A 16,051-nucleotide genomic window follows, 5' to 3' on the forward strand; every position below is an offset into this window, starting at 1 on the left:
CAAGAAATTTGAACCAACTGTGTCCAGGGAAAAAGCTACTAAAAGGACTGTCATTTCTTTATTTCAATGTCAGTGGCCTCTGTAAATAAGTTACAATGGTAGAATGTTAGTCACATGAAGTATACATTGTATATTAATAAATGTTTACCAAAAAGTTCCTAATTCCTGATCACAATTTTTAAAATTCTGCATTTATAGTTAATGAATTCTGAGAGTTCTCCCATTTTCTTTGATAAGGATAAAAAATCCGTTTTACTTAACTACATCGCCACTTACCAGGAGACTTTAATGATTGATAAAATTTAATTTTCTTCTAGGTTTACTCTGTCATCATCAAGAAATAGGAAAAATGCTAAGAACAATTTTACATGTGTAGCATGTCACCCAAAGGAAGATTGCATAGCAACTGGTCACAAGGATGGCAAAATTCGTCTTTGGTCAGTTAACTCGTGAAGAGCGTGGTGATGATGGCTGCACTGTGTGACTTCAGTGCTGTGGACCTGGGCGCTGACTGGGGGTCCGGGAAGGAGAGCACTGAAAAGCCACTGCCGGCAGCAGAGACCAGGCCTTACTGACATCCTCCCTGCCTCATTCCAGTGTGCTTTTCACTGCATAGACTTATGTTGTAGGGGGAGTGAAAGTGTCTATTTTGCCTATAGTCATTTTATTAAAGACCTTTTTTTGTCAGCCTTTAAGTAAAAAGGAAGGAGTTGACAATAGGAAATATCTAAATAATAGGACACCAAGGTATCCTGCTGTTTATATCGGGTAGGCCAAAAAGTTCATTTCGTTTTTTGTTTTTTTCCATGAGATGGCTCTAGTAGCACTTAATTGTCTTTAAAGTCATTTGAAACTATTTCGTTAGATTGTATTGTGACAACTGTCATATCAGCGTGCATTTTTTAAAAAGCATCAAAATTGGTGAACTTTTGTGTAGTTATTTTAATATTGAAGATGGAAGGAAATACACATCATTTTCGGCATGTTATGCTGTATTATTTCAAGAAAGGTAAAAACAGCCGAAATGCAAAAAAAGATCTCTGCAGTGTCAAAAAGGTGCTGTGATGATTGAATGTGTCAAAAGAGGTTTGTGAAGTTCTGTGCTGGAGATTTCTCAGTGGACAATGCTCCATGGTCGAATAGACCAGTTGAAATAGATAGCAGTCAAATCAACACATTAATTGAGAGTAATTAGCGTTATACTATATGGGAGACAGCTGACATACTTAAAATATCCAAATCAGTAAAGTTATTGGTCAAAATGAAAAATGTGTCTTTATTTTATGGACAAAACTAAACAGACTTTTTGGCCAACTCAATAGAATTGACTCGAGTTAGAAATAGAAAATGTACTCTCTGGACATTAAAACATAAGCTTGATCTCACAATTTATTATTTTGGGCACATACAAGGAGGGACCTAAAACATTGAAACTTATTTACAAAAGATTATGTATTGTTCTTACATGTTTAAACTTCAGTCACCTTCAGAGTACTCACCATTTGATGTAATAAATCTATTGAGATGTTTTTCCACTGCTCAAAACAGTTTGAACTTGTCGATTTTGATACCTTTCAGTGCTTCTGCCATTGTTGTTTCCCCTTTTCCACATCATCAAAATGTTTCCCTTTGAGCACTTTTTTTATCCAGGGAAACAAAATTAAAAAGTTGCTCAGGGTGAGACAGGGTGAATAGGAATGGTGGGCACAGATCATACCATTCTTAAAAAGTCAAAAACTGCTGAACTCTCAGCACAGTGTGGGCATGTGTGCTGTAAATCACCCATCACGAAATGGGCAAATTCAAAAAAAATTTGCTGAAACTGAATATAGCCTCTTGTAACAATGCCAGCTGTTAAACTGATGCAGATGGGCTCCTAGAGCACTCACCTGGCAGGGGGAGCCTGTACTACAAGGGGCCCACCCTGCCAAAGATAATTCCTGTTTTTGGTCTAACTTCTGCCTTTAATGAAATTTAAAATCTTGGTTTTTTCCAACAGGAGAAATTTTGATGATGATAAGAAATACACGTACACATGTCTGCATTGGCACCATGATATGGTTATGGATTTGGCTTTCTCGGTGACAGGTAAGTGTAAGTTCAATAATTAAAATGAACTTTTGAAGCATGTGAATCAAATATCTTAATTCACTATGTTTATAATTTGAAATATCTAGAATTGCATGAGCCAAATGAATTGTAAATACTTGTAAATCACTCCTGTGTTTTGGGAATTGCTCAGCACAATACCATACTTTAACTTTCAAAGCCCTTCAGAGTATCCTGTATACAACTGTGGTCAAGTCTCATCCTTGACCCTATGAAACTGGTTATTCTCATTTGACAAATGAAAGAAGTGAAATTTATAGTTAAGAACTAACTTACCTACTGTCACATGTCTAGGAACTTGGATTTGGACATAGTTCTCATTCAAATGGTTGTTTTAACTGTTATATTGCCTCATTCACAGTCACTTTTAAATTAATTCAGACCTTTGTTCCTTTTAAGCTGCTAAAAAGAGTAGTGAAAATACCTCCTTGAAAACAGGAGGAACTTCAACAGAAGTTTATAGAAAAACATTGTGTCTTTGGTTACTTTTGGCACCCTTACCACCCATGTGGTGAAAGGTCAGCATTTTTTTTTGACTGGTCCTTTATAAAGAGAGCTAGATGCTAGAGTAGATTATGTGGCTGGAGAAGGTGATTTCTCTTCCTGCAGATCTTCCTAGAAAATGCCAGGAAGTAGCGAGGTATCTTTAGCTTATCTGTGCTTTTGGTTTGGGGAACAGTGACTGGCATGGAGGCAGGACCCAACCTAACTCCTGGAATGGAAATAGGCTGCAAGATCTGATCAGTACATCAGGAGTATCGTTGTGATGTATGAGAACTTAGAATAAAAAAAAATAAAAAGGATATTAACCCCACAAATAAAAGATGTGGGCTACTGTTTTCTTCCCCACGCTCCTCTTGCCGCCCCCCTCGAAAGTACATATAAGTGTGTGTGTGGTATACATATGTTACCCTTATCCATCTTCCTTCACACTAGTTAGCAGTCATGGCTTTCTGTGGGGCCTTAGTTACCCTTGAGCCCTGAGACATTCAGGATTGGCTTTTCCAGGAGGGGTTAGAAGAGAAAGAAATGGATTTTTTGGCACTTAAAGAAAAGATAAGAAAGAATACAAAATGCTTCTACCCTAAGCCAGGGCTTTGGTGTAGGAGGTACTACAGATAATTTTGGCTTTTAGACAGTTGAATTCTTTGGTTTATAATTAAGCTGTGTGAGTATTTATAAATGAGAAGTAATGGTTACATATAGTACATGGTTGTCAGCGAGATGTCAGTATTGACCCTGTATAGGAATAAGAGAGTTAATAGAAGAGGAAAGAAATTAGCTGTCTGTTAAAAAGAACTATAAATCGTGGTTGTTTTGAGATCTTTTTTAAGTTAAGGCAAATAGGAACAGTATAAACTGTTTTGACTATGCTTTGAATCCTGTCATGCTGTGTGTGAACACTTAAGTAATTGTTGCTTTTTCTAATCCTTAAGCCTTTCTTAGGACCGCCAGATAATGTTGTATACAAGTGGTCATAGTGTTCCCAACCACTGGGAGAAAGTTTTCAGTATTTTACCCCTTAAAATGTTATGTTTGCTGTAGATTTTCTCTGGATATCCTTAATGTAAATATAGAAGTCCCATCAGTTCCTAGGTTGCTGTGTTTTTCTCATGAGTGTAGAAGTCTATCATTTAGTACTTTTCCTGCATCTATTAAGATAATCATTTTCCTCTTCATTCTGTAAGTGAACTTATTTTTCAAATGTTAAAACTATCTTACATTCTTCTGTAGAGATGTCGTATCCTTTTTATACATAATTGGATTCAGCTCACTAACTGTGTTGTTTGGGAATTTTCATCTGTCATGAAATTGGCTTGGAAATTTTTTTATGATGTAGCTGTTTAGGTATAGGATTACGCTGGTATCGTGAAACAGATTGGGAGGTGTCCTCTTTTTGTTACCTGAAAGAGTGAAAGTTGGTTTATTTCTTCCTTAAATATTTGGGAAAACTCACCAATGCAGCCATCTGGCCGTAGAAGATGTTTGTTTCATTCAGTTTTCCTTGTTATGGAAGGAAGAGCTGATTACCAGCAAACTAATCAGCTATTGCTGGAAAGGAAAACCCCTGAATCAGTGATACTTAAATCTTGTCTGAAGAGTAGATTAAAATATTAAAAGATATGAACACACGTCTTTGCATATTTTTTTAAATAGTTCATTTCTGTAGCATGGTCGGAAAATTTTAAATGCTGATTACTTTTTCTTCCTGTTTTTTTTCCTCCTGAAACTGCCCTTTCATTTCTGCGCTGGATGGGCAGGCACAAGCCTGCTGAGCGGGGGCCATGAGTCTGTGCTTGTGGAGTGGCGTGATGTGGCCGAGAAGAACAAGGAGTTCCTTCCGCGTTTAGGGGCCACCATCGAACATATCTCAGTCTCTCCGGCAGGCGACTTATTCTGTACTTCCCACTCTGATAATAGTAAGTTTGAATTCGCTATTGTGAGGAAATACAATTTGTGTAACGCCTCACTACTTAGGATATGTAAGAAATGGAAAATACGAGACCTCAAACTAAAAGTAGCATCAGATTTAATGAGCATTTTTTCCTTCTGTTTCTCCTCTTTGTATCACCCCTTTCTGCCACAAGAATCCAGTATTTTCAGAATTGTTACAAAAATGTAGGGCTACGTGTATTTGGTTTTTGTTGTGCCACTTATATTTCAGAATGTTTTCATATGGAATGATGCGGGGAAGTAAAGGAAGGGTTTTGAAGTAGGTATTTGTACTTTGGTAGATATAATGGCATTTTCGAAAGAACACTGAGATGCTCCTTTGAGATAACCATTATACCAGTGTGGGAGGTCTATGGATTCTGACAGAAGTGGAGGCAGTCTTGTGTTCCTCCAGCACTTTGGCTCGCCCTGTTACTATTAAGCCTGGATGCAGATCCTCAGGCCCATCACCTCCTTTCCCGTCAAGACAGAACATAACCGTGAGCGATCCACTAGTGCGGTGACTCATTTCAAAACAAATTATCAGTCTCTTTCAGTACATTTTTCTGAATTAATGCTTAAAATGTATTCATAGGCAAAACTGATAAAACTTAAGAGTCTCTTAAGAGAAGCTCCCCAGCCAGTTAAATCACAAAATATATTCCTGATTTCCTAGTAATACTCTTAAACTGAATATACTCAGTTGTTTTGTGTTTTGATACATTGAAGAATAACATAAATCAGTTTTTTCTAACTTGAAGTTCTGACACAGGTGTGTTTAAATATCTTTTTTACCCACAGAGATAACAGTCATTCATCGAAACCTGGAGGCATCTGCAGTAATTCAAGGCCTAGTGAAAGGTATTGCAGAACGCAGTGGATTTGGAATTGTGTCCATTTTAAAAAGTGAATATTTGTCTGATTTCAACTATTGTTTGTCACTTTTTTTTGTAGACAGCAGTATCTTGACCGGTTTGATGATTGATCCAAGAACTAAAGCTTTAGTTTTAAATGGAAAGCCTGGCCACTTGCAGTTTTATTCTCTCCAAAGTGATAAGCAATTGTACAATGTAAGGTTTTGATCCATTAACCAGCCTTAAAACTAATGAAACGCTTTACAGCGCAACCAAGGTCTGTAACTTACTTAGTAGCTGCTAAAAGAAGGTCCTGTGCCTGTGTTTACTTCAGCACAGCCAGTCCAGTCAGGTGTTTACAGCGTAATTCTAATAGCCACGGTTGCCAGCTGAGTCTGCGTGTGAGCCAGCTGATGATCTTGTGCAGCCTCTTTGTCTTCTTTTGTTTCATACTCTACTAATCAGCTGTCACACATACCTCAGCCTTTGAGTCACAAGGACAGGAAATGAGCGTATGTAGCTTGACCATACAAATATGCCTCTGCTTTGTGGTGAAACGGTCATATGTGCACACCGAAGATAAAATTTTCAATGTAATTAACGAGGATGACTTCCTTTAATCTCGAGAAATTCAACCCAGACTTCGCAATCTTCCTTTGCTCCCCTCAGTACCCTTTACGGATTCCTATCACAGGAGCTATAACACTTTATCTCATTCTCTTTATCACCTATCCCTCAAAGAAAGGAAACTTACTGATTTTTGTTCATTTCTACTACAATACCTGGAAAGGGTAGGCATTTAATACATATTTAATAAATAGGCAAGGAGATGGGATAAAAGAAACAACCGTAAATAAAATGCTGGCCTACTTATGTTATTTCTATCTTTTTTTACTTCTTAAAAATTACCACTTTTATTTTTGCTCATGTTTCTAGTGATGTGAAATCTAGCCTTCAGATTTTATATAAAGCTATCTGTTCTTAGAAACAAATGAAAATTGTTACCATAAGCTAAAGGTTCTGTTTTATTATATAATGAGTTGTAGTCATCACTAATATTCAAGGACATTGAAGATTTACCACCACTGAATTCATACTGTATAATGCACTCCATTTTTTTATTGGCAAATTTGATATCCATAACTAACAATTAGTTTATTTTTCCCATTATCTAAAAGTATTAGTATAGATTCTAGAAGTTGTGTATCATGTGGTTAATTACCATTTCTTGAATGCTTTTAACATTTATGTACTTACACTAATAAGCATTTTGAATTTTTTAACTCATCAGTTAGATATTGTGCAGCAAGAATATATCAATGATTGTGGTCTGATCCAAATTGAACTAACGAAGGCTGCATTTGGCTGCTATGGTAACTGGCTTGCAACAGTGGAACAACGTCAAGAAAAGGAAACTGAGCTTGAATTGCAAATGAAACTGTGGACATACAATAAGAAAACACAAGGGTAATGCTACTTACACAGCCATATAATTTCAAAATACAAAAATATTGTACTTTCTATTTTATGGTTTCAGATCTTAGTCTTTGAGATGTTTTATTATGATAAGTTTTAGATTTAGATTAAATGAAGGAGGTATTCTAATAAAGCCTTTAAACTTTCAGCTCTGAGAAAGCATAGGTGTGTCTTGCAAGTTATACTGTCATCTCATTGCATAAATGAGAAAGCATGGGAGAGTGACCCCAAGGACGTCATTCCTAATTCCAGGGAAATCTGGGATTAGAATCTAAATGTCTTAGTTCCTTTGCTCTTTTTATTAACATTATACTAGAAAAAAAAAATTATACTACCTTCTTTGGGAAAACAGCAGTGGTAGACAGTAGAAGTGTAATGTAGTGTGTGTGTTTTGATAAGATAAGGAGCCCACCAATTTCTGCACCATGGTGTGCCAGGAACTAGGCTTTGGGCTTTTGTGCCCATTGTCTTACTAATCTTCACAAGAACACTGTAAGATAAGCCTGTTGTTCATGTTTCACAGGTAAGGAAACAGGCCTGGAGAGATTGTGTCTAGTTGCCCCTCACCCTTGTAACCTGAACTTTCAAAAACTACAACACTTATTTTGCCCTAATGTTCTTTAAAGAACACAGTGCTAGAAGAGTTTATCTTTCATTCACAGTCCTGCCGGAAACAAGCTTTGAAAGGTAGTTTGGGTGATTATAAATATAAATATGGACCAGAGAGATTTGATAAGGTAGTTTTCTTTCTGTATTTTCCTGCCACAAGTAGGGTCTTTTATAGTCATTCCAGTCTTTGCTTATTTTCAAAAGTAGCTAGTGAGGCATCTGCGTTCTATACAGTTTTCCTCTAGAGTTTAGTACAGTAGGCTTTTAAGTATCATTTTTTGATGACCCCTATTTTATGCTAAATGTGTACCATTAAGTTGACATTATATATAATCATCTCTATGTTATGTAAGTTACACAAGGACAGAGATGATGTATTAGGACTGCAGGCTGCATGTAGCCATTAGAGACAGCACTCAATCGTCTGTCATTCTAGGTGATAACGTATCTGTTGTTTCTTAAAGATGCTATTGTAAAAGTACAATTTGTAAGAAATTCTTGTACAGCAGTACAGTAGTCCCTCTCTGTACTGCGGTTCACTTATCACAGCCTCACTGTATCATGGAACTTTTTAAAATATATTTAATTATTTATTGCGGATTTTTCGCTATATCGCGGGATTTTGCGGTACTGTCTGCGTATGTTGTTACATAGGTTTAAGGGTGTAGAATAAATGTAAGGTTCCTACTTTGCGGGCGGTGGGGGGGTCTAGAACGTAATACCTGCGATAAGTGAGGGAGTACTGTATATCATATTGTCCTTATGTAAGAATAAATGGTGGTTTCCTTCCTGCTAGGTTTGTTCTTAATACCAAGGTTAACATGCCACATGACGATCACATCACAGCTCTCTGTTTCTGTAATGCAGAAAAATCTGAAAACCCCACCTTGGTTACAGCTAGTAAAGATGGTCACTTCAAAGTGTGGATATTAACAGATGATTCAGATATATACAGTAAGTTAAATATAGTATGCCTAAATATAGTACATCAAGTAATACATTGATTTCTCATGAATTGTATTCATTCTGGGAAGATATTTTCTACCTTGTTTAATTCTATAAGATACTAATTTTAAAAGATGTAAGTTACTATTTTATTGCATGCCTTTTCTCCAAAATCTTTACTTTTTTTATGACATCCTTAATTAATCATGTGCTGATTATTCTGTTGCAGTTGTTGAGGAGATAATAAAAGAGGCTTCTGCATTTAGTCCTTTTCACTGTTCCACTAGAGGGAGGTCAAGGTCTCTGGAAAGGGGCATAAATTTCAAACCAGTCAGTGCTTTGTGGCACTTCTAACTAAAGTTTTGGGGAGCAGGGTTTCTGTTATGTTTGTTTCTTTCCTATTGGTTATAACTTCCCTAAAATGTTGTCTAGTATTTATACCATATCTGATCACTATGGTCTGTATTTCCACAGAAAAAGCTGTTGGCTGGACCTGTGACTTTGTGGGTAGTTATCACAAATACCAAGCAACTAACTGTTGTTTCTCTGAAGATGGCTCTTTACTGGCAGTTAGTTTTGAGGAAATTGTTACAATATGGGATTCAGAGACATGGGAACTTAAATGTACATTTTGTCAACGAGCTGGGAATATAAAGTAAGTCAGTAATTTGGGGAATATGAAGTACTATTTTTAAATTTAAACAAGTTTTTCTATATAAACTTTAGTAATAATTTATGCTTTCTCTAGAGGTAGCCATGGGTCAGTGGGGCCAGCAGCTAACCAGAGTGCTGGGAAGCTAGAAATTTTTTGCATATGAACCATGTGCAATGATTTATTTATTTCTGAAATCAGAATTAACATTTAATTCCTGGCCTACAGATTATTTTTCTTTGTAATAACACTTTTTGTGGTTGCACTACATAATAATGGAAGCTGTTCTGAAGTAGATCCAAACGGTGTTTATCTCAGCAACATCTTCCATTTTACTTCATGTGACAGCATATGAGGACTGACTGGCAGGTGGCTAATGAAATTGTTCCTGATTCTCAACATGTCTGATTCTGAATTTACTTTGTAAAACAGAAGTCATATTGGAAACTGACCTCTTTAGGTAAATGAGCATAAGAAGGGGTTTTTTGTTAAATGACTGTACATTTTGTGTATACTTTCTCTGTCTTAATTATTATGCCACATGGCTTATTAGAGAAAAGAACTGGTCATCAGACCTGTTTCTCTAAAGAAATGATATATCTAAATAAGCCTTTTGTACTACTTAGTCCCTTTTTCTGCAAGGTAATTATGAACGAAAATGTGTGTCTTAAAATCAGCTTTGCATGAAAATAACACTGTGCAGGAAGTCTGATAGAACTGACCTGTTAACTTCCCTGTGGTTTTAATCTAGGCACCTTTGCTTTGGGAGACTTACTTGTTCAAAGTATCTTCTTGGTGCTACAGAGAATGGAATTCTTTGCTGTTGGAATCTGCTCAGTTGTGCATGTAAGATTTTTTTTTACCATAAAGTGACTTAGCAAAGCAAGTAGGAATTGGGATTAAATTTAGGCATTTTAGGACTTCTGGATTGTATCTTCATGTCTTTACCCAGAGAATATGTAATTTTTTAAATAGTATATTATACCACTAAAATCTAGAGTGTTAGGCCTTTAATAGGTGTTTATAAACAGCCTTATTGTCAGTAAATAGACTTCATTATCCTCACCTTTTTCCAGGATTTTCAGTGTGTTCTCCATCCTCCTAACAATTTCAGGATTGTTTCTGCTAATTCGTAATGCAAATTAACCTGCCGTATCCCTGACAGCTATAAACTTAAATATAGGCTGCCACAACCCTCCTAACAGCTGTGGACTGGTGGCATTTTCCTCATCTGAATACATGTGTGGAAGGCATAGTGATTGCTTAGTGATGAATATGTGTGATGACATTTCTTTGTATTCTTTGACTATTGCTAACATTTTGCCCATGTTTAGTAGCAGCAGAAAGCACCTGACAGTAGTTGCATGAAATGCAGAGTGTGTGGAAATACTTGGTCCTTCTGCTTCCTGCCCTTTCTTGAGTGCAACCTTCCATAAATAATTTCAGTATCCACATGTGTGTTTGGAAGTGTAAAACCCCTCTTCCTAAAGACAATGGACTTGATTGTTCCAATGAAGATTAAGGTTACCTACTTTAAATAACAAGCTTTGAAAAGCTTTTGGTAAGTCTCTTTAAAGTGAATCACTTTTTCTTTTTTCCTTCAGTGGAGTGGAGTGCAAAATTAAATATTAGAGTTATGGAACCTGACCCTAATTCAGAGAATGTTGCTGCAGTCTCTAAGTCTTCAGTGGGTTCAGACTGTAAGTACAGATCATACTTGGATAGTAAGATCTATTACCGAACTTTTCTTTTTAACATCTGTAATATAACTTGAGCCTGACTTGCCTTCAAATCAGATGTTTAAAGCCATTTTGCCTGAGGCACTGCCCTTTTCCCTTGAGTTCTTAATCCAGCACCTTGTTATTTAGGCATTCATGCTTAGTTCTAGGAGAGCTTTAGTACATTACTCATTTTTCAATGTGCCAATTCCTCCTTAGCCATCCAAATCCAAGAGATTTCACGTCTTTGAAGCATTCCAAATTTCCCTGAAAAGCTTTAATCATTCTGTGTTCTTGAAGCACTTTCTGCATATTTCCGTTCTAGTACTTAAAGACAAAATACTGCATTGATATTTTGGTGTCTGTATTCTGCATTATGCTCTGGTCTTTAGAGCCAGGATTTCTTTCTCTTTTTAATCTTCATAGCCCTTGTTTCTAACCTGCTTGGCACATAGTAGGTGCCCAGTAGGTACTTGTTGAATCAGAGCTTAAAATAATCATGACCTGGGTTATTTACTCAACAAGGTAAGTCCCAGTTTTCGTGTGGTTTGCCAGTCTGAGGCCAGAACTAACCTTTGCATGTTAGATATTATTTTCTGTTTGTTTTTTCCCTCTAGTGTTTGTATTTAAACCTAGTGAGCCAAGGCCTTTGTATATTCAAAAGAATATCTCTAGAGAGGAAGTCCAGTGGGGAGTGTTTGTTCCACGAGATGTCCCTGAATCATTCACCTCAGAAGCTTACCAGTGGCTGAACAGGTCACAGTTTTATTTCCTAACAAAATCACAGGTAACCATCCTTCCTCAAATAAGGCACTCACTTTGTATTGTATATATAACTTCACTGCTTTAATATTTGAAAGTAATAGTCAGCCCATGATAGGTGCAGTATTTTTATTAAAGGGTACTTCTCAAAAGAAGTTGTCTAACATGTTCACCGCCAGCAGCATTACTTGTGTGTGTGTGTGTGTGTGTGTGTGTGTGTGTGTGTGTGTGAGCACCCCTTTATTTACCCACATCTTTGAGGCTCTTAGATGTTTATATATCCAAACAAAAAACTGACCTCATTTTCTAAGTTTAACATCTTAGATATGCACTGTACAGTTTAGTTTTTGCATCATTAATTGATCTCTCTTTTCAGAGTTTATTGACATTCAGCACAAAGTCTCCAGAAGAGAAACTCACACCAACAAGCAAACAGGTATGTTGTAGCCACTCATGGTACAGACCATGTTGCTTCCCTACAAAGATAAGGTTATCTTTCAGAATTCAGTTATGAGAAAAAATATTTTACCGGGCCCTAAAATGAAATTAAAAACTGTACTTGTGAACTTCTTGCCTCTTGAAGTTATACTCTTCTTGTAAAATATCAGTAGTGTATGCTTATGATTTAAAGAGTTGAGTAGTTCTACAAGATTTTTCAGGAGAAACCTTTCCAGCACGACTGCTGTTACCCATGTTAGTTCCATATCTCTGAGGAACATGTATATATTGCTGATTCTGGATTTTTCAGATTTAGGTGTTATCTGTTGACTCCAATCTGCTGAAATTGAAGTTGCAGCTCTTTTTCACACCACCACTCCCACACATGCTCGGCACACATACCCCCTTCCTTTCTCCCAATTTCCCAATACAGATAAATCTTAAAATTGGTCAGGTCAGTATGCATCATTTTAACCAAGTAAACACAATTCATAGGCAAACCATATAGTAATAAACTGTTTTTTTTCATTTGTGACCAACTTTTTTCCTCTGGAGCTAGTAATTCTTCCTTTATTTGCTTAGTTTTCTATTTCTTCTCACCTAATTCACCTCAGACTACTCTGGCTGTGCCCATCTTCTCAGTATTTTCAGACACGTTAGGTACTCGTTCAAGTCTTGAAGAGATATTTTTAGTCTTCTAACCTGCTTCAGCCTGGACCGATCACTCTGTAAGCCTGGTGCAAGAAATCATCTTGAGACGTGCATTCACCCTCATTCAGGAGCTTTGTTTCACCTCTGCTGTAACGGAGCCCGTAGTTCCCCTCTTTCTTCGGTCACCCCTTTGCTTTGGTGAAGCACATTTTGTCTTAAACCCTCCATATTTGTAGATTTTTTTATTTTCTCCCACCTGATTGGTTGGTTAGGTATAGAGTTCTAGGTTGAAAACCATTTTCTCTTAGAACTTTGAAGTTATTTTCCTCCCATGTTATAGTTTCCAGTGTTATTAGAAGCCCAGTACGATTCTTGTTCTCGATCCTTTACTCATGAATTCATTCAGCATCTTTTCATTGATCAGCCACTATGTCTAGATGGTAGAGATGCTTCATGAGCAATTTGTAAACCAGGTGTTTGCAGTTTAACAGAAAAATACAGACAATAAATAGCAAGGATAAAATAAGTTAATAGGTAGAGTTTTAAGTGATAAGAATTACGAGGGGAGCAATAACGTAGAAGGACGAATGGGGTGCTGCGTGCTGTTTTAAATGCGGTGGTGAAAATGAGTCCTGATGAAAAGAGTTTCACTTTTCCTCAGGAACTGCAGGGTTTTAATCAAGAGAACTAAGGGAAAATTAATTACTTCTTTGCTGTCATTTCCTTTGTTCTAGAATCCTGTTATTTAGTGTTGGACTTTCTAGACTGGGTGCTCAATTTTTTTTTTGGTTTTTTTTTTTCCTATTTTCTTTGTTTTCTGGGAAATTTTCTCGTTTTTACAATGTTTTGTTTTTTCTCTTTCTATTACATGGTCCTCTTCATCAGGTGTTTTTGTTTTTGTTTTTTATTCCTCCCCAATCTATTTTGGACTATTGTTTTGGGAGGCTTTCATCAGAATCTTCTGATTCTTGGCTGCCTGCTCTTATTTAAAAGTGAGCAGGAGTAAAGCAGCCTTTGGAAGTTCTGCCTAGGTGAAACTTATTCTCTGGTCTCCACTGGGGCATATCGAGAAAATTAATGTCACTACTTTTTAGGTCTTTTGCTCTTAGGCTGGTCAGATCGCCCTATAGATAAAGAGTTCTCATCTGAAGGCTGCCAGTGTTCTGAGAAGCGCCCTCTACAAAGTGCGGCTGCCTTCAGCTATGAATACACTGCCCACACCCCACCCCCACCAAACAGTCCAGGCTAAAGACACACTTCCGTTTCAGTCTTCATGTATAATTCCGGTCCTCTGCTGGGGCTGAGGAGAACTGTGAATCTTAAGTGCTCCCTAGACAGACTTACTGCCAGACTACCTGGGGTTTTTAGCCCTTTACAGAGGTACTACATATCTCTGAGCATCCGCAGGGTTCTGCCCCATAAATCGGGGTGCTGGGCTTACCTCTCAGCCAGCCTCGAGTCCTCCTTCCTCAGGACTCCTAAGTTACTTCCCACCCTTCACCCTGTTGCTCTGCTTCCAGCATGTTACATTGCACCCATTCACTATGGCTCTATGCCCCTTTGAAAAGCCCTTTGCTGTCATTTTTGTAGGGTTTGGGGAATAAGCAGTGATCATTGGGTGTTTTATTCTGTCATCTAAGTGTCCACTGTTAGCTTTTCTTGTGGTAATTAGGCTGCCAGGCCTCAGTTGCTTTACTTGTAAAATGAAAGACATACTAGAAAGTTCTAAAGTTCTTCCATCCCTGACCTTTTATAACTAGTACTTCTTACTGAGTCAAAGGCATTTAGTCTTTTTTATTGAAGTACTTCCCTTTGTCTTATATCCTTGTAGCTACTAGCAGAAGAAAGTCTTCCGACGACCCCATTTTATTTCATATTGGGAAAGCACAGGCAAGAGCAGGATGAAAAATCAAATGGAACTTTGGAGCATGAACTGGTACAGCTACCCTTAACAGAAAACATACCTGCCATCAGTGAGGTAAGTAATTATTAAAGCAAACAATGTGAAACAGATTAAATGCACCAAAGCACCTTAAGTTAGTTTTTACACGTAACAGATAACTTTTGAATAAAGATGTGTATACTGTACAACTTTAAATACCCAAACCAAACAGCATAAACTTGGGATTTCAGATCACATTTTAGGGGAGGGAGTGGTTTATATAAATGTAGGAAAGGTAGGGATAGAGTTTTCTTTGTTTGGTTTTTCTGTGGAGAAAGCCTGTTGTGCTTGACTTTTGGCATTTAATCTTTTTAAACAAAACCCCGTTTTACTGTTTTTACTTCAGCTTCTTCACACTCCAGCCCATGTGCTGCCCTCGGCTTCTTTCCTGTGCTCCATGTTTATAAACTCGCTGCTGCTCTCTAAGGAGACTAAGAGGTAATGTCGTTCTTAAAATATGTTTAGGTATCCTGTTTTGGGAAACAGGATGGCTTTTGTTTTTCTTTATTATTCTTCCACTGTATTTCTTTTTATTTTAGATTTAACATGTAGTTAAAGGACATAGGATTATTAAGTCAAGTAAATTAAATACATTAAAAATAAGTGTTAGAAAAGAGATCTTCTGTGTGTAGGTTTTAAGGATTTGATGTTTAATTCAAAATTACACTTTTGTAAATTTACCTGCTCTCTTATAATAGCCCCACAATTTTTAAACTGCACAAAATAACAAGATTTTTTATTTACTTTGTCCATATGATTATATTTCTACATCGATCTTAAATTAGAAAGTTATATTTAGAAACATATATTTAAATATTAAGTTTACATTTTATTCCGTTAAAGTGCTGAAGAAATTCCTGATGATGTAGATATGGAAGAAGAAAAAGAAAGTGACAGTTCCGATGAAGAAAATGATTTCACTGAAAAGGTTGAGGATATAAATAATACAGATTTTGGAGAAGACATTATACATCAGTTGTCAAAATCTGAAGAAAAGGAACTGAGAAAATTGAGGAAAGTAGATTACAGCTGGATAACTGCTCTTTAAACCTTGGAGATGGGGAGGGGTCTTGAGCTTTTTTTAATTTTATGTTGATACTCCAAAAACATTTATCTTAACGTTATTTCTGTTTTTAAAATAAATATTGACATGTTTTACTTTTAAAATAACTGATAATATGAAGTTGTATTTGTATCATGCTTTCTAGTTGCTGGCTTCATGTAGACATCACCTTTTATTTATTTATTTTTTTTTTGATGATATTATTGTTTTAAGCTTAACAGCAAAATTCATTTGGGCCAAATATGATCTGAACTGATAGGAGGTTTTTTATAGTGCCGAACTATCTCTCTTAGTGTATTTGTTTCTTTTGAGAAATTTAGAGAAATTATTGGATTATGTGGTATTAAATAGGCCTCACAGAGGGTATTATATAGTAATATGGGTTGCTTAAAATCTGAT

At 36.6% G+C, this 16,051-nt stretch overlaps 1 protein-coding gene across 1 annotated transcript in view; it reads left to right on the forward strand.

Annotated features, from left to right (window-relative positions):
* Positions 1 to 15,759, forward strand: part of WDR75 (WD repeat domain 75) — a 28,859-nt gene extending 13,100 nt beyond the window's left edge. Inside the window, exons 7-21 of the mRNA XM_090281599.1 lie at positions 318 to 437; positions 2,000 to 2,088; positions 4,371 to 4,529; positions 5,344 to 5,403; positions 5,497 to 5,612; positions 6,688 to 6,863; positions 8,278 to 8,435; positions 8,901 to 9,081; positions 9,830 to 9,924; positions 10,683 to 10,778; positions 11,414 to 11,583; positions 11,935 to 11,994; positions 14,479 to 14,625; positions 14,936 to 15,027; positions 15,433 to 15,759. Of these exons, the coding sequence (XP_090137725.1) occupies positions 318 to 437; positions 2,000 to 2,088; positions 4,371 to 4,529; positions 5,344 to 5,403; positions 5,497 to 5,612; positions 6,688 to 6,863; positions 8,278 to 8,435; positions 8,901 to 9,081; positions 9,830 to 9,924; positions 10,683 to 10,778; positions 11,414 to 11,583; positions 11,935 to 11,994; positions 14,479 to 14,625; positions 14,936 to 15,027; positions 15,433 to 15,637 (1,924 nt within the window). The 3' untranslated portion in view covers positions 15,638 to 15,759. The remainder of the gene's footprint in view (positions 1 to 317; positions 438 to 1,999; positions 2,089 to 4,370; positions 4,530 to 5,343; positions 5,404 to 5,496; positions 5,613 to 6,687; positions 6,864 to 8,277; positions 8,436 to 8,900; positions 9,082 to 9,829; positions 9,925 to 10,682; positions 10,779 to 11,413; positions 11,584 to 11,934; positions 11,995 to 14,478; positions 14,626 to 14,935; positions 15,028 to 15,432) is intronic.
* Positions 15,760 to 16,051: the final 292 nt, after the last annotated feature.

The sequence above is a fragment of the Furipterus horrens genome, unplaced genomic scaffold, assembly GCF_987537825.1.
Source record: "Furipterus horrens unplaced genomic scaffold, mFurHor1.1.pri manual_scaffold_1, whole genome shotgun sequence".
Classification (NCBI taxonomy): Eukaryota; Metazoa; Chordata; class Mammalia; order Chiroptera; family Furipteridae; genus Furipterus; species Furipterus horrens.